Genomic DNA, 18,519 nt, shown 5'->3' on the forward strand with positions numbered 1-18,519 from the left:
TAGCAAACCACTAATCGCATTTTTTACAGAACTAGAAAAAAAATTTCACAGTTTGTATGGAAACACAAAAGACCCCGAATAGCCAAAGTAATCTTGAGAAAGAAAAGTGGATGTGGAGGAATCAGGCTCCCTGACTTCAGACCATATTACAAAGCTACAGTAAAGAAGACAGTATGGTACTGTCACAAAAACAGAAATATAGATCAATGGAACAGGATTGAAAGCCCAGAGATAAACCCACGCACATATGGTCACCTTATCTTTTTTTTAAAAATTAATTTATTTTATATTATTATTTGTTTTTGGCTGCAATGGGTCTTTGTTGCTATCTCTAGTTGCGGCGAGCGGGGGCTACTCTTCATTGTGGTGCACAGGCTTCTCATTGCAGTGGCTTCTCTTGTTGCGGAGCATGGTCTCTAGGCATGTGGGCTTCAGTAGTCATGGCACACGGGCTCAGTAGTTTTGGCGCACAGGCTTAGTTGCTCTGTGACATGTGGGATCTTCCTGGACCATGGCTCAAACCTGTTTCCCCTGCATTCTCAGGCAGATTCTTAACCACTGTGCCACCAGGGAAGCCCTGGTCACCTTATCTTTGATAAAGGAGGCAAGAATATACAGTGGAGAAAAGACAGCCTCTTCAATAAGTGGTGCTGGGAAAACTGGACAGCTACATGTAAAAGAATGAAATTAGTGTCAGGATTCTGTGAAGTCACTCTTGGTCCCTCTGCCTCCATCAACCATTGCTGGCATGTTGTTCTGCTGCCATGTTGGATATAGAAAATCCCTAGAAGCCTTGCCATTACCCTAGGAAGTGAGGCACAGGTATCTTCTCTTCCAGATTCTTCTACAAAATGAGGTGGCGACTTTTATCACCTATAGTGACCCTCTCTGGGACTCATCTGGGGTTGGAGGGTATTGGGGCCTGGGGCCCTTCTTAAGATCCAGACAACATCTATAATCTAATCAGGATATACTCTGAGTTTATTCTCCTTTGCTTACTGATAATATCTTTGTTTTGTGCTGGTCTCAGCCTATTGATAGTAATGCTATCCCTAGAAATGCCTGGGGGCCCAGTGAATTTCCCACTGATGTTCCCCTTTGCAAACAATTGTTACAACTGGAAGAACCCTTGTGGTTCTTATTATGATGGCAAGACACCCTCTAGCAATAACCATTAGGAAACTTTGAAGACAAAAACAGTCTATTATTTACAAGCCCTGGAGTGTACAAGGCATGCCAGAGGGCACACAGCGAAGCCTCCAGTAGAGACAGAGGGAGAGCTTGAGCACAGGCCTGGGGATCTGCTTTTATTGAGGTTGAGGGTGGGGGTCTAGGGTTTCCCTGGATTGCTCTTTATTAGTGAATTTGAAACATAATAGTGGGAATTTGAAACATAATAGTGGGAATTTAAAGCATGGGAAGAGAGAAAAAAGATACAGAGGAAAAAAACATTGGCCCAAATGACCACACCAACATTTAGAATCTCTAAAACAAAGGAGGCTCATGAGGTGGGGGGCAATGTATTTATTCCAGATAGCCTTCATTGTAGTATTGAAGCTGATGAATCTTTGAAGTAGATCCCTCAGCAATCAAAGCTTAAAGTCAGATACTTGCATTACAAAAAGAAAAGCCAACTGTCAGAGCTTACATTACAGTCTTTTTTCCCTTTTAAGTAAGAAAATGACTATCATAGTGTGAATTTTAGGCACATGGTATAAACTCTCTGCTTCCTGACTTCCAGGATTGCTCTTTACATTAAAAGATCCATCTTGAGGAATTCCAAGGAAAACATTTTTTTTTAACACAGTCTTTCTTACAATTAAAAGCTTTAATGTCAAGACTATTTTTTCTTTAATGTATTAAAAAAAAAATCTTTTTTTTTTTTTTTTTTTTTCTGGCTTCCTCACCAAGTCCCTCAATCAGGAAACGCTTTCTTCTTGTGAACACCACGGGAGACGCTCCGGGGGCCTGGTCTGAGTAGGTGAAATATGGGGCTTCCCACAAAGGGAAACAAGGCACTCTGGAGCCTTCAGGGCGCACTTTGTGGCGATGAATGGGAGAGAACCAAAAAATCTATTTTTAGACATTCAATTGGTTCCTTTTGTTCAGGATGTATCAGGCCCACTCCTGAAGGGGAAGTGCATGACAAGTAATCACTGCTTCCTGAATCATGGAGGTAAAACAGGGCTATAAGGAACACAAGGTATTGGATGGTGGTGCTAGCCTGAAAAAAATAGACTGCCAGATATTTCTCCAGCAAAGGTGGATTTATTTGGGATCAGCAGAGAATAGCAATTTGGGGTCTGCAACCATGGTGAGTGTGTGCAAGTTCCCACATGATGAGGAGAATGCTTTTATAGAGGGGAAGAGGGAGTTGGGAGGGTTATAGTAAACAAAGAGTCCATGACTTTTCATTGGCTGAGTCCTTGCTAGGAATGAAGAGGGGTCTTTATTCTTCCTGTTGGGCTCTGCTATTGTTACAGGATGTGAGAGCTCCCCCTTCTGGTCTCCCAACTCTATTTAATTGAAGTTTCTGTTTATTAATTTTTTTCCTTTCCCCCTTTTGATCAAGGTCTTTCTCTGAAAATATCACTGATCAAGAGTCAGGTTTTCTAGTTTCAGAGGCTTCCCCACCCCCGCCCCCCCCAGTGTCAGGAAAGATCTTTCCTGGGTGTAGTATCTTATGTTGGAGGGAAAATGCACAGACTGGAAATCTATTAAGGTTACATTTGGGTAACAGGGAGGGGTAGGAGGGAGAACTCTCAGGTGCTTTTTTTTTTTTTTTTTTTGATAAACTTATTTATTTATATTTTTGGCTGCGTTGGGTCTTCGTTGCTGCGAGTGGGCTTTCTCTAGTTGCGGCGAGTCGGGGCTACTCTTTGTTGTGGTGCGAGGACTTCTCATTGCTGTGGCTTCTCTTGTTGCGGAGTATGGGCTCTAGGCAGGCAGGCTTCAGTAGTTGTGGCTCACGGGCTCTAGAGCACAGGCTCAGTAGTTGTGGTGCACAGGCTTAGTTGCTCCGCGGCATGTGGGATCTTCCCGGACCAGGGCTCAAACCTGTGTCCCCTGCATTGGCAGGCGGATTCTTAACCACTGCGCCACCAGGGAAGCCCTCTCAGGTACTTTTTATCTGAAGTTTATGTGTTATCAAAATCACAGACATGGGAGATCATCTGAAGCATTATGTCATCATCAAAGTTTTGGCAAGAAACTTCCAACAGGCCTGGTTTGGATATCATGGGAAAGCTGTCTCATCAGATGTTGATCTGCTTCAATTCCAGAAAATCTTTACTTTTAGGTCACCAGATGATATGCAGGTCCAGTCAGTGTTTGGTGCTTTCTTTAGGTATGTCACATGAATCCCAGGGTCAGTTCCTTGGAGCTTGGTGACACAAGAGTTGGTTAGCAGTGCCTGATAGGGGCCTTTCCAATGAGGTTGAAGAGAACTCTTCTGGAGGTGTCTTCTACAGTAGACAAAATCTCCAGGTTGCAAGGTACGATGCTTAAGGTCTTTTTCTCCCAAGGTCACATTGTAAAAAATTGCTCTACCAAAGCATAGTTATTTTTAATAGAAGCAATTAGGCCTTTGCCATAATAGACTATCTCTCCTTTTATCTGTTGTGGGTCAAAAGAATCAGGAGCCAAGTACATTGGGCATCCCATGGCTATCTCAAAGGGTGAGAGTTTATGAGTTCCTAAAGAGGTAGATATAAGATTTAGAAGGACCAACAGCAACGCTTTTGGCCAAGGAATTTGGAGGACCTCTACAAATTTTGCCAACTGAGTCTTACTAATGCCATTTGTGTGTTCACCTAAACCAGAGGATTGAGAGTGGTGAGTGAAAATGTTGTAAAACTGGCCAAACAGCACAGACTTTTAAAGCACTTGGCTACTATCATGGGTTCCTCAATCACTGTGAAGTTCAAGAGGACTTCACCATGTAGAGATGATCTTTTCCAAAAAGAACTTTAGCCACAGAAGAGACGGTAGCTTGTCTGCAATGAAAAGCTTCTGTTCAGTGTGAAAACATGCAGACCATGTCTAAAACATATTTATATGTATTATTCAGAGGAAGTTGTGTGAAATCCATTTGTCAGGACTTGAATGGTCTGTTAGGAGGTTAAAAAAGTCCAGAAGCAGTATGAACAGGCTTCCTGGGTTGTACTTTGGACAAGAGGAACGAGTGAGGTAAACACTATGCGGGCTTTGCTAATATTTCCCCATGATACTGATTCATGAAGACTATCATTTTGTCAGTAGGCCAGTGGTTTAATGCATGTACAGTGGTGAGGATTGGGAACTTTAGAGTGCCCGGTAGGACTTGGTTGTTATTTGGTCTAAACCACAGCTTTCTCTTTTTATCAAACCGACAGTTAAATTTCCAGTTTTGTTTTTCCTTTTTTGAGGCCAATTTTTGAGCACGTCTAGCCAGTTTTTCTAAACTATCATTTGGCGGAATAACTCTTTGGACCATGATGGAGTTTGGCTCCTATTGGTCCCTTTAAGGGCAGCATTCCTTGCTGAAATAGCAGCTCACTTCCAGAGAGTCGAGTTTAGAATGCCTCAGAATCTTAATAATAGCTAAAGCGGCAGGTAAAAACATTGCATTCAATAATTCCTGAACATAGGGGCCAATTTTAATTTTATTTCCACTGGAAGTAAGGAAGCCATGTTGCTTCCACAACATTCCAAAATCATGAGCTACTCTGAAAGTATATTTACTGTCAATATAAATATTGGCAGTTTTGTCCTTGGCTAAAGTACAGGTCTGTATAAGAGCATATAATTTGGTCTGTTGGGCTGAAGTAGCCATAGATAAAGATGCTGCTTCAACAATATCAAAAAGAGTTGTAATAGCATATCCAGCACAATATTTGCTGTTGTCACCTTTGAAATAAGAACCATCAGTGAACCACGCGAAGTCAATGTTACTCCATCATGAGGAGTCAGGAGGTGGTCCGTCAGTGTTAGGCAATCATAGGTATTGTACTCTGTCAGTGTCAAAGGGGAGGAGAGTAGTCAGGTTAAGATTATTAAAACGTAAAGGAATTATGTGAGGGGCAGTTAATGAAAGGACTTCATAGACGTGAGATGGATGGCTGAAAAATGTTGGGTGTGGTGAGAATTCAGGAGAGATTCTACTGCATGAGGTGCAAAAATGGTTAACAGAGAATCCACATGATTTTCTCAGTGTCCTCAATCGGAAGGGCAGTGGCTTTAGTGGCTCTAAGGGAAGGGTCATATCCCTGGCCCCTGGGTCCAGTTGCTGGCTATAATGCCCTAGGGGGTCAAGGGTGGTCCCTGTTTTCTTGGGTGAGTACCCCAAGGGCATTTCTTTCCTTTTCATATTAAAAAAAAGGAAAAAGGAAATCTGATAATTGGGATGCCCAAAGGCAGGTGGGTTCATCAAACTTTCCTTTAAGGCCTTAAGGCCTTGAAGTCTATATCATTCATTTCTTCTCATAAAATTGAGTCAGGGTTGTTTTTATTGAATAAAACACATAGAGGTTTGGCCATAAAAGAGAAATTGTAATCCAATTTCAGCAATAACAAACCAGCTGAGAAAACCTCAGAGTTAGTGTTTAGTTTTGGGTTTTGGGAAACTTCGGACACCATGAAGTCTATCTGGATCTAGATGTAGCCCTTGTTCTGATATCAGATGCCCTAAATGTTGAACTTGGGTTCGGGCAAACTGCAATTTTTCTTTGGAGACCTTCTATCCCTTTAAAACTAAGTGCATACTGACTTCCTGCGAGGACGCCTGGTAACTGAGAGCAGAGAAGCAAATCATCCACATATTGCAACAAAGTAGAACCTCTAGGGAACTTTATGTCATCCAAATCAGCCTTTAGGAGTTGCAAAAATAAAAAGGACTCTTAGTATAACCCTGAGGCATTACTGTCCAGGTGAATTGTTTTTCTTCTCAAGTGAAGGCAGAAAGGTGTTTTCTAGCTTCATGAACTGGAGTACTGAAGAACGCACTGCATAAAACAATTACAGTAAAGAATTTACTTCCAGTGAGAATGGATGTTAGTAACATATGAGGGTAGGAAAAACAAGGTGTTGAGGGATAGCAATGTTTTTTTTTTTTTTTTAGATTCTCAGCTCTTTTTTAAAAAAAAAATTTTATTGGAGTATAGTTGCTTTACAATATTGTGTTAGTTTCTACTGTACAGCAAAGCGAATCAGCTATACATATACATATATTCCCTCTTTTTTGGATTTCCTTCCCATTTAGTTCACCACAGAGCACTGAGTAGAGTTCCCTGAGCTATACAGTAGGTTCTCATTAGTTATCTATTTTATACATAGTATCAATAGTGTATATATGTCAATCCCAATCTCCCAATTCATCCCACCCACCCCCTTCCCCCTTGGCATCCATACGTTTGTTCTCTATGTTTGTGTCTCTATTTCTGTTTTGTAAATAAGATCGTCTATACCAATTTTTTCAGATTCCACATATATACATTAATATGTGATATTTGTTTTTGTCTTTCTGACTTACTTCACTCTGTATAACAGTGTCTGGGTCCATCCAAGTCTCTGCAAATGACCCAGTTTCATTCCTTTTTATGACTGAGTAATATTCCATTGACAATACTGTTTATTGCTTTAAGGTCCTGGACAAACCTCCAGGTTTGTCTAGGACCAAAACTCAGCCCTTAGGCTTTCTCACCAGTAAAATGCGAGTGTTACAGGGACTAGTACAAGGGATGCAGAGGGATAAAAGTATACTAGTACAAGGGATAAAGAGGCTTCAACCCTTGGGATCTTCTATTATGGGATTTATGCCTTGAAGGGCTCCTTTACTTGTAGGGTATGGTTAATTCTGGGAAGACTGAGGGGTCTATTTGAATTTTGATGGGAGGCGTGCTGTGAATTTTGCCAACATCAGTTGGAGATTTTGCTCTTAAGGAAAGCGGTAGCTGATTTAGTAGGGACAAATGATCAGTGTTTACAGAATCAGCTCTAGTGTTGTCAGAAACACAACAAATAAAAGATGTCAAAGTATCATTTAATTCACCTGGTTGGTTACTTTGATGACTACTGTCAAATTCTAGAATTATTTTCCCCCTTTGGGAGAAAGAAATTCTGACATGATACTTCTTTAAGAAGTCTCGGCCTAATAAATGGATAGAAGTGGAGGAACTAAGGGGGAGATGGTGGGTACCACTCAAAGGGCCTAAACAAAAGTGGATAGGTTCAGAGACAGGAACATTTTGAGGTTCATTGAAGATCTCCACTATTCGAGGCAGGGGCTGCTTTACAACAGCTGGCTTGAGCACTGAGAGTGTGGGTCTGGTGTCAATTAGGATCGGAAGAGACTCATCTCCAATCGGGAGAAATGTTTCTCCAAGACAATTAAGAGGGAGGATTGGGAAGAGCCCCTGTAGTCCTTGGAACCTCATCGTGGAGAACTGGGAGAACGTCGGAAAGGCTGGTGAGAGGGCTGAAGGTGCCTGAGCACTTAAATTTGTACCATTCTTTTTCCAGTGTCCTGACTCTATGCAATAGCAGAAACTAAGAGAGTTTTGGTTTCATTTAGGAGCCTTCCTTCACTGGAGTTGAAGATTAAGAATTTTATTGGTCTTCTTTTGAGATGACTCATCTAGAGTATGAGACAGCTGGTTTGCCAGATTAACTAAATCTGGAGTGGATATAGTTTCCCATTCCATCCTGGTCCTTTTTACTAGAAGGGGAAGGTCCTGGTTCAGCCCATTAATAGACATAGAGTTAAACGCTACTCAGGTGGAATCAACATCTGAAGGAAGACCAGAACTTTCTTTAAATATAATCTGAAGTTAATTGTAATAATCATGAAAAGATTCATCAGATTTTTTGTGAACGCAAGCCTGAATTTTGTTCCAATCAACAGGCTTCGGAAAAGCCCAGGACAAAGCCCCCTAGCGATTGCCTAAGCCTGTTCATATAATAAGTTAGTGGGCTGGTCTCCCAGGTGAAATTCTAGAGACTTTTTAGGATTTTCCCTATTAGCAGTTTTCATCCAATGTTGAACCTGGCCTTCACCGACAAGCATATGAGCTAGCAGATATGAGTCAGAGAAATGAGGTTGATAAGTCTGAATGACTATAGTAAATTCCAGGAAAGAGGCATCATTCTTCTTCCTGCTGGGCTCTGCTGTCATCACAGGGCATGAGAGCTCCCCCTTCTGGTCTCTCACCTCTATTTAATTGAGGTTTCTGTTTATTCAATTTTTACGGTGGGAATTGATGTAAAATCCAGTGCTTAAAATCCCAAAATATTACTTGACTGAACTTAGGACTTCATCTTTGGAAATATTAGTTAGATTTTCAGATGTGTTTATGATTATTTTGTGGCCACTGTTGACCTCTGCTTTTTGCCACCATCATGACTCTCAGGAGGTATAGCAGAAGCTGGTGATGGCGTATTTTAGAGGGTTTGACAAATGCAATTCCATCTACGCATTTCACCTTCCTTATCTCCCTCTATGGCCCTTATAAATTGATTTTATTTTCTGTGACCGCCCATTGCTATTGGCACAGACCTGGGAGATAGCTTCCTCTAGCAGCTGCTGCTATATATAATTTTTCTCTATATGATTTCTGTTACTATATATGATTTGCTTTCTATATGATTCTGACCAGACTAGCCGTGATCCTGTTCACTTAGCTGTTCATTGACAAGTCCATCTAAACATCTGCAAATCAGGTCACCAGGCAAAGACCTGCTCTACCTTTGCCTCTTACATAACTACAGTAGGGTTGATCGTTGTGACTTGAGCTTTATTTTATGTATGCAATGACTTAGGAAAGTCTCTGGAAGGGGAAAAGGCTGGGACCAAGTGCTACACAATTGTAAGCTCCGGGATGCACTTTCTGATTTTATAGCCTGGGGAACAAGGACATGAAGGAGGCCCTGAGGAAAGCTCTTAATAAAGCCAAGTTGCTAATTATCTTCATAGTTCTGCAAAATGCTCATCAAACACCTCCTCTGTTGTACTAATCATCTGGGCTATGTTATCATTTGTAAGTGGTTGCAGCACAGGAGGCATGGAACCAGCCCCCCAGAGGTAGAATATCTTCCAGTAAGGAGTTTCCCATAAAGCCTGCCTCCAGGGAAAGCAATGAAAGACAGAGGCAGAATGTCAGCAAAGAAATTCCATATTTTAATGGGAAGAAATATTGATAAAGATTTTAAATTAAATTGTGTAATGGTAACAACAGGGAAGGTTGATATCAGCAGTAACATTAATATTGAGCTAGAGTAGAGAGAGCAAAATGGGATAGGGAGATGATGAGATGACAATTGCATAATGAATTTACGAGAACTACCAACCAAAGATTGCTGTAGCATCTATGAGGATATTTCCTTATATGATTAGAAATGTTACATTTTGTCTGAGTGCTTTATAATTTTATTTTTAAGTGAGAAGTTACATGTAAAGTGCTTTGCATGGTACTTCATGGTCCCTCAGGGATGTTGGCTATTTCTGTGGCTTCACAATTATTATTAGTGACTTTTACATTCATTAAAACCCAGATAGAAAGTTTACTACTATCTTAAAGTAACCAGTTCGTGGGAACTCTGCAATGTCATTGAATGTGTAAAGATTCAGACAGGAAGTAGGAAGAAAGGTTGAATTTGGGAAGAGGTCTGGGAAACACTCTTCTGATAGTGAAGATCAGGATACCTTACTGAAGAGTGGCTTTATTTCTCTCACTCATGTCACTTTCATTTGATTTGCTCCATAACTTTATGCAGTTGGTACTATTATTCCCAATTTACAGATGAGGTAGTTGAATCACACTGAGATTATGCATATTTCCCAAGATCGCACAGGTAGAACGTGAAGGAGCCAGGATTCTAACTCAGATGGTCTGATACCAGGATCCATACTCTTAACCAAAATTTACCATGTCCTCTCTCTGGTAAACTCTAAGTGGTTAGAGAATACCAACTGAGAGAGAAAAGGCTAGAATAGAAGCTATCTATGTTTAGGATTAAAGTACTTTGGGGTATGAGAAAGATCTAATGGTCATGATATTTCCTAAGAGCCCTGAGGGACACCCACCTGGGGTGCCCTATCTCCGCCAAGGAGAAGGTTCATGGCCTAACAAGGCACATTTCATACCCCAGGGTAGGGGAACATGGCAATATTTGCCCAGTAGGATCTCAGAATTTCTATGGACCAGTACCTGCCATGTGCCTACCATCCTTCCTTTTTTCTAATGGGTATGTTTACTGTGGTTATCCTGTATGGTTCACCAATGTATGTTGGGTGTTTGTAGGGCAGGCAGATAACTTGTCCTTTTAGTTCATAATTCTTTAGACCAAGGGGAGCTGCATCTGGGCTGATCAAGATCACAACATCCTAAACTTTGATCCCAACGATGTACAGCTGACCCTTGAACAACACAGGTTTGAATTGCAGGGGTCCACTTATATGTGACTATTTTTCAATAAATACTACAGTACTACAGGATCCATGTTTGGCTGAATTCATGACTGTGGGACCATGAGTATGGAATCACTAATACAGAGAGCCAACTATGGGACTCGAGTGTTTGCGGATTTTGGTATTCGGGGCAGGTCCTTGAAGCAATCCCCCACGGATACCAAGGCATGACTTGTAATTTGTAGAGGCTTGTGTGTGTGGGTGGTCTTAGGTGGTGATGAATGTATTTTGCATGTGGTTCGATGGTAGGACTTGAGTATTTATGGATGATAGGGAAAAGTGTTCTGAAAACTCCTCTTCCACTGTGAATAGAATATACTCTCCTGCTCCAGGTTGTTGAGATTGACCATGTGACTTTCTTTGGCTGACAGACATGCAGACCGGATGTAAGCAAAGACTTGAATGTGTTTTGATAATGGAACTTTGCTCACTTGGGCCTCTGCCACTGTTAGAAGAACATGTCTTGGGTAGCTTGCTGACCCAAAGATGGTGAGAGACATGTGAAACAAATCAGGAACCAAGCTGCAGCTTGGCTAAGCTAGCCCAGCTCAGCCTTGATAAGCCAAATCCTGGAACCTATGAATGTGAGAGTAAATGCTTATTCTTGTGTGTCACTGAATTTGTGGGTGTTTGTACACAACAGTAGCTTAGTAAACATTCCATTGTCAAATACTTTTGAGAATTGCTGCACAACACGTACTTCATTTTGGAGATTTATAAAGTATATTATCACACGAAAGTCTCTGAGAAATTATTTAGTAAAGACAGTTTTCATTATTTAACCCAGTTTCTAAGGCATCTTTGAGCACTAAATCATTATTTTGTATGTTAAAAGTAAAAAAAAAAATTAAATGATAGCTGGAGTTTGACCTAAATTTTTTCTGTTGAAGAGAGACGTTTCCCTTTGTTGAGGAAAACATCTTAAAGGGCATCTGGATTATGGAATTTAAGAACCTCTAATGTATGGTCTAAATGGAAGGTATTTGGGTATTAAAGATTCAGATTATCATGCATAACAATATACAAAGAATTTTGAGTCTTCTCGCAGTAGATTGGACTAGATAGGGATTTGGAAGATTGGGGAATTGGGAGAAGAGAAATATAAATAAAAGATGATCTCAGCAGAGAAAGATACGGGTCATATAGTAGCAGGCAGGCTTAAGGTGGAGGTGAGGAGCAGCCAGTGACAAATTTCTTGTGATAGAAATGGCTGCGGAATTTGTAGCACAATGACATCAATTATTCAATTCTAATTTTCTCCCTAATCTGTGTAATACTATGAACCTCTTAAGTTCTCTACAATATTTTTATTAAAAGTCGGCTACCCAAACAAACTCACTGTGTTAATTTTGCTTTAGAGAGTGAAGGATAAAGACAAAAGGCCATGCTTCATGCTTGGCATGATGTGGTACTGGAAGGGGTGAGAAGTAATGGGAAGTGGGCACGAGTGTAAATAACGCTTTAGCGGAAGCAGGAAAACAGAGCCACGCAAACGCAAGAGTGAGCCCTTGATTGTCCTTGGAAATTCTGGGGTGGGTTCTAGACTTTCTCCTGCACAAAGGATGCACAGAAGGTGAGGGGTGTGGCAGAGATTTCAGCCCAAATATTTGTTTGCACAAATATCTGTGCACTTCCCTACATCTTCTAGGTTATGTAGGCAGTAATGCTGAACCCCTGTGACTGGATTCAGGTCACTGTGATGTAGGTGGGAGGGAGGCAGACCAGGCCTGGTCCTTAGTGACATCCTGCTTGATCTTTCCCTGTCCTCCCCTGCACGAAATGGCTTAGCTGCAAGACAGAGGAGGACTACCTACCCCACACTGGCGTTTCCATGGGTAAATTTAAATTTATTGTGTTAAGTCATTGTGGTTTTAAGGTAATTTGTTAATACAGCATAGCCCAGAGGACTCACCTCTTCACCCAGTGAGCTCTGGGCATGGATGTGGATGTGTGTGTGGTCATGAAAATATGTCATCTTGGGCCGTAGGGCCTGTGGCTTAGGCAGAGTCCATTAGCAACCAGGGCTGACACAATTTCTAGTACACTCACCAGGTAACTACATGACCTTGGGCCTCTGTTTGCCATGTTTCCTCATCAGTACAGAGGAGGAATTTTTTATCTCTCTCAATCCCACAGGGGTCTTGTGAAGATGAAGAGAGTACTTGGAAATGGTTAAAGCTACACTGCAAGTATTAGATCTTATTAGGTTGACTTTCCTACACTTTCTTTTCCTAAGTGGAGGGTAGAGAAGGAAGAAATGGAATGTCCATTAAAAGGCACTTGTTAAGCCTGTGCCCTGGAAGCTGTGGGTCTCACCCTCCTTTTTCAAGTATAGGGTACCAGCGCTATGCTGTACCGTAACGGAGACTGAGGCAAAAGGAAAATCAGTAATACCGGTGCTCTTTATTTAAAATTTTGATATATATATATTTTTATTCTGTACCTGTATTTTCATTCAATTTGTTTTATTTTATTATTATTATTATTATTATTATTATTATTATTATTATTATTTTTAACATCTTTATTGGGGTATAATTGCTTTACAATGGTGTGTTAGTTTCTGCTGTATAACAAAGTGAATCAGCCATACATATACATATATCCCCATATTGCCTCCCTCTTGCACCTCCTCCCTCCCACCCTATCCCACCCCTCTAGGTGGTCACAAAGCACTGAGCTGATCTCCCTGTGCTATGCGGCTGCTTCCCACTAGCTATCTATTTTACATTTGGTAGTGTATATATGTCCATGCCACTCTCTCAATTCATCCCAGCTCACCCTTCCCCCTCCCTGTGTCCTCAAGTCCATTCTCTACGTCTGCGTCTTTATTCTTGTCCTGCCCCTAGGTAAGTCAGAAAGAGAAAAACAAATACCGTATGCTAACACATATATATGGAATCTAAAAAAAAAAAAATTGTTCTGAAAATTTTGATATTTTATTCATCATAGAGATTTTTGTGTTGATTTTTATTTTCAATAATATTATATGACTATTTACCTTGTTTACTAAAGGTTTTGGTGCCACCTTAACTTTTGCATCCGAGGTGAGTGCCTCACTCACCTCACCCTAATCCTGGACTTGCCTAACACCATCCTGTACTGTGGCCAAAGCCCCACTCATTGCCCCAGGAGTAGTCCCTGGGCTTTCCTGTCCCTGTGAATTTGCTCACGCTGCTCTCCTTTCCTGAAGAGTTTTGCCCATCATTCTCCCACCCCTCACTTCCATCCAAACTGCCTGCTAAAGTCCACGTCCACTGGGAAGCCTTCCCTGATCTACCCCATCTGTAAGTAATCTTGCCTTACACTGACTCCCTGTGGCACCTGGCCTACACCTCACTTATGAGCTTAGTACCTGTTATCTGTAGGATGAATAATTACGTAACCTGCTAGGTTGCACAGTTCTTGTAGACAGGCATTGTGTTTTCTCTTTTACAGGGATTTGTTTCGTTTTGTATCTCCTGCTCTTCATTTAGAATGCTCAGCACCGTGATGAATCAGTGACCTATATGGTCTCATTTTCTCTTGGTTTGCATAATTGTCCAAGAAAACAATTATTCTATAATTATTCTGTTCTTCCCCATCTTCCTTATTTCCTTTTCTGAATTGAGCCATCTCGAAATTCAATGGCTTAACAAAATGCCTCTGAATTTGGGGCTAAAGAAATACTGTTGTGTTAAAGATGCAGAGAGATGGCAAAGGCCATGCCAACAAAAAGGATATGCCAGTTTCTCCTCTGAGCAACATCCCAGGCTTTTGTTTTCCTTGTGATTTCATTTGCTTTTAAAGGCGGGGGTGGGGAAGAAAGAAAGTGGGAGAGGAGACAGTGAAACACCTGACTTCCAGAGAGGGCAAACTTAGAAGACATGATGTGTCTTGTTGAGGTCTCTGTGTAGAGTCTCCATTGTGTCCTTCTGAATAATGTGATCAAAGCCTTGCGTTCACAAAGCACCCTTATTCCTTCCAGGATGTGACCACACTGAGGAAGGCACAGTTTCTGACATTGTTCTGACAGAGAAGTTAAAGCCAGAGACACCTCACTCATCGACGGACTGTGTAGAACTGGGATTTAGGCTTTTTAGACCCCACTTAGAGGGTGTGTTGAAGGGCTTTGGGAGCTGGGACTGGGTCCAGGAGTCTTATTAAGAATCCACGTGAATAACAATTGCCTTTCTTTAGAGACCACGTCAGCCATTGACTGGGGACTTCAGACTTTCAGAGACTATTAGTATCTTCGCCAAAAGGGATTTGCATTGGAGTCGGGAGCCCATACGAAGAGGCTTTTCTCCAATCTCTGCTCTCCTAGCCTGGGAGTGAACAAGAACCTGAGTGAGGAATGCATGTTAACCAGGTTTAGCAAATCATGGAAAAAGAAAGATCAAGGGAAGAGAGAGAAGAAAGTGCTTGACCGATCAGAACTGGCAAGGGACTTGAGGGTGATACATGCAGGGACCGGCATTCAGGCAGCTGTGACATTACTGTCCCCAAGTTGATTCACTAATGTGTGTGTGTGTGTGTGTGTGTGTGTGTGTGTAGATTGTAGGGGGAGGGAGAAGGACACCAACACCTGGAGAGATTAAGTAACTTGCTCAGTGTCATAACTGAGCAGATTTGGGAGGACAATATCCACCCAGACCTCCTGCTACCCAGCCCAGTGGTCTCTCCCCAGACCCTTAGGATACTTCTCCAAGCAGTGGAGAAGACACAGTTTTTTAGAGACAAGGGAAAAATAGTGGACAAAGAGTGAAGAGGACTGGCCAGGTAAAGGTAAAGTGGAATTCAGGTGAGAAAACTGTTCTGGTCCTCTTGGTTCATGCTCAGTTCAGATCACCAGATCCAATTTCTTTGTATCATTTTCTCCAATATGTCAGTGCAACACTGGCCTAGCTGCCAAAGTCTAATGCTTTAAAGATGATCAAATATCTTCTCTACCCCCCGGCACTGCAGCTCTGCCAAAGGACTTTCTATCCATTAGCACAAGAGTCCCCATCTGCCTTCGGATATGAATAGACTGCATGATGGTATTCATGCGTCTACTTAAAGGCAGACATTTCCTGGGTCCTCTTAGACTATTGGAATAGACACGTGATGTATGTAAAATCCTGTTTTAAGATAAATAGTGCTTCTGTGTACAGTTTTGTTCTTCACGGCAGTTCCACCATTTACTAGCTGTGCAATCTTGGGCACAAGATTGAGCTACTTAAACTCTGTCTCAGTTGCCTCATCTGTGAAATGGGGATAAAAAAGTTCCTACCTCAAAAAGTGAATGTGGGGATTAAATGACTTAATATATAAATCACTTAGAATAGTGTCTGTATATATGTTCTCTGTTATTAAAGAAAATATCTGTTCTTTTAAAATTGATTTTTTGGTAAACTAAGGGAATCTAATTAAGACAACAGCTTTCTGTCAAGTAAGTGCACTGTTACGTTGAGAATTGTAGGGTAAGTCCAAGGATGGCTTATGATCTCTGTGAATATTCATCAATTTTATTGGGCTTTTAAGACTTCAGACAGTTTCTGTTTGTAAATATTTTCATAAAAATAAACATAATCCCTTGAAGATTTGCACAATGCCTTTCTCTTTGCAATATGCTTTATATCTCATTTGATAACTTTATTTATTCCCCAAAAACATATTGAGGCTTTACAATGTGCTGAGCTCCAGAGGCACATACCCTGACCAGGGAAGACAGAGTCAAAGGAGACTACTTGTGGGACGTAGGATCTGAGCTGGGGTCTGAAGGTGGTATAGGAGTTGGGCAGGACCCTGAGGATGGGAAAGACAAGGTGTTTCAGCAGAAGGGGTGGCCTGCGGAAAGCAAAGGGATGTGAATGAATGTGGGGCACTAGAGAAGCTGTAAACAATTCACGTGGCTGGAGAGAAGTGTGGTTGAAGGTGCAAGCAATGAGGCGTAAGAAAGGGACACGAGGAAGTAAGTGGGGGAGACCCCCCGGAGGGCTTTCCCCAACATGCCGAGGAGTCTAAAGAATATCCTATCCGTGATGGGGCGCCATGACTGGATTTTTAATAGGGGGATGAGAAAGTCTTAGAAATATCTCTCTGGTCACAATGAAGAGAACAAACGTATGGGCACCAAGGGGCAAAGCAGGGGCGGGGGGCGGGGGTGGTGGTGGGATGAATTGGGAGATTGGGGTTGACGTATATACCCTAATATGTATAAAACAGGTAAGTAATAAGAACCTGCTGTATAAAAAAATAAATAAAATTTTAAAAACCCACAATAAAAAGCACAAATAAACAACAACAACAAAAATAAAATGTTAAAAAAAAAAGAAGAAGAGTTGGCAAGAAGCAAGTCTGAGGGCTGCGGGAGCTGTTAGTTATATGGCTCTTGTTTTGATCCAGGCAAGAAATGAAGAGGGTTTGAAATAAGGGAGGAGGTATGGTCATGGAGAAAAAGGGACAGAATCCTGAGATAGATATTTCCATGGTAGACAGGACCCCATGTATCAGCCCCTATTGGAGCGATAGGGAAAGTTCGGTTGTGTGGTTATCTGACTGCAGGGGCTCACACAGCTAGTTAGCCATAAAAAGTGGGAGAAAAAGCACTCTTATTCTGAAAATGTTTACCTGCATCAGTTTTCTTGACATGTCACAGAACTCCCTTAGAAGTAGGAGTTAAGACCAGTCATCTCTGAAGCCCCACATAGCCCCTGGCATATTTTGTCCATAGCACTTGTTCAATACATGTAACCTAGAAATACAGTTAAATCTTTTTATAGTTCCCTAACTTGCTTCTCATCCTAGCCTTCTCAGGTACCTCTGGCTTCATGGCAGAGAAGAACCTCACCTTGGTGACCAAATTCCTCCTTATGGCATTCATTGACTGTCCTGAATGGGCACTACCTCTCTTCCTCCTGTTTCTATTTATCTATCTCATCACCCTGTTGGGGAACTTGGGCATGATTATCCTGATCCGTGTGGATCTCCGACTCCACACCCCCATGTACTTCCTTCTGAGTCACCTCTTGCTCCTGGACATCTGCTATTCGTTCGCCACTGTGCCTCTGATGATGGCTGTGTTGCTGGAACACAGGCCGCTTTATCCTACACATTCTGTGCTGCCCATTTCTTTCTCTTCACCTTCTTTGGCTCCATTGACTGCTACCTCCTGGCCCTCATGGCGAATGACCTCTACGTGGCCGTGTGCCGACCCCTGCTTTATGTCACTATCATGAGGAGGAAGGCCCGGTTGGGTTTTGTGTGTGTGTGTGTGTGTTGGGGGGGCTTACGTTGCTGGTGTCTTCAGCGCCTTGGTGTGGAAGGTCTCAGCTTTCATGCTCTCCTTTTGTGGAACCAATGAGATTGACTTCATTTTATGTGACCTCCCTCCTCTCTTAAAGATAACCTGTGGGGATATCTACACTCAGGAAGTGGTAATTATTGTGTTTGCCATTTTTGTCATCCCTGCCTGCATCGTGGTGATTTCGGTGTCCTACCTGATCATCTTGGCCATTATGAGGATTCCCTCTGCAGGCGGCCGGGCCAAGACTTTCTGGACGTGTACCTCCCACCTCACTGCAGTGTCACTCTTCTTTGGGACCCTCATCTTCATGTATCTGAGAGATAACTCTGGCCAGTCCTCGGAGGAGGACCGGGTGGTGTCTGTGTTTTACATAACAGTGATCCCCCATGTTGAACCCTCTCATCTACAGCCCGAGGAACAAGGAAGTGACGGAGGCTCTGAGGAACATTCTCAGCAGAGCCAGGTTGTCTTAGCCATCCAACCTTGCTCAACCTTAGAAATTCCTGAGAATCGTCTCCTCTGCGGTGCCAGCATTCTGGGAACTCATTATTTATAGCACGCTCAATGTTTAAATGAATACGTCATGGCATAAGGCATTAAAGAAGGACCAGAACTTTTAGTTCCAAGGACAGAAAACAAGGGAAGAAAGAGGCAGCCTGAGAAGAGATTGGAGTGAGATTTCTAACTCCCAGGACAAGTGACAAAAGAATCTGAAGTTAATCCTGTGTCATTCAGATGTGGCACGCCTTACTACAAGACTACATTTTTTTTTGCAACATTTTCTACGAAAGATTTCCATCATACAGAA

The 18,519-nt window shown here is 41.9% G+C and overlaps 1 protein-coding gene across 1 annotated transcript; it reads left to right on the forward strand.

Moving 5' to 3' along the window:
* Positions 1–17,235: 17,235 nt before the first annotated feature.
* On the forward strand, positions 17,236–18,184 carry LOC132369992 (olfactory receptor 9Q1-like). Its single transcript, XM_059929719.1, is given in 4 exon segments — positions 17,236–17,497; positions 17,500–17,672; positions 17,674–18,090; positions 18,092–18,184. Coding segments are annotated over 4 exon segments (945 nt in total).
* Positions 18,185–18,519: the final 335 nt, after the last annotated feature.

The sequence above is a fragment of the Balaenoptera ricei genome, chromosome 8 (assembly GCF_028023285.1).
Source record: "Balaenoptera ricei isolate mBalRic1 chromosome 8, mBalRic1.hap2, whole genome shotgun sequence".
Taxonomy (NCBI): Eukaryota; Metazoa; Chordata; class Mammalia; order Artiodactyla; family Balaenopteridae; genus Balaenoptera; species Balaenoptera ricei.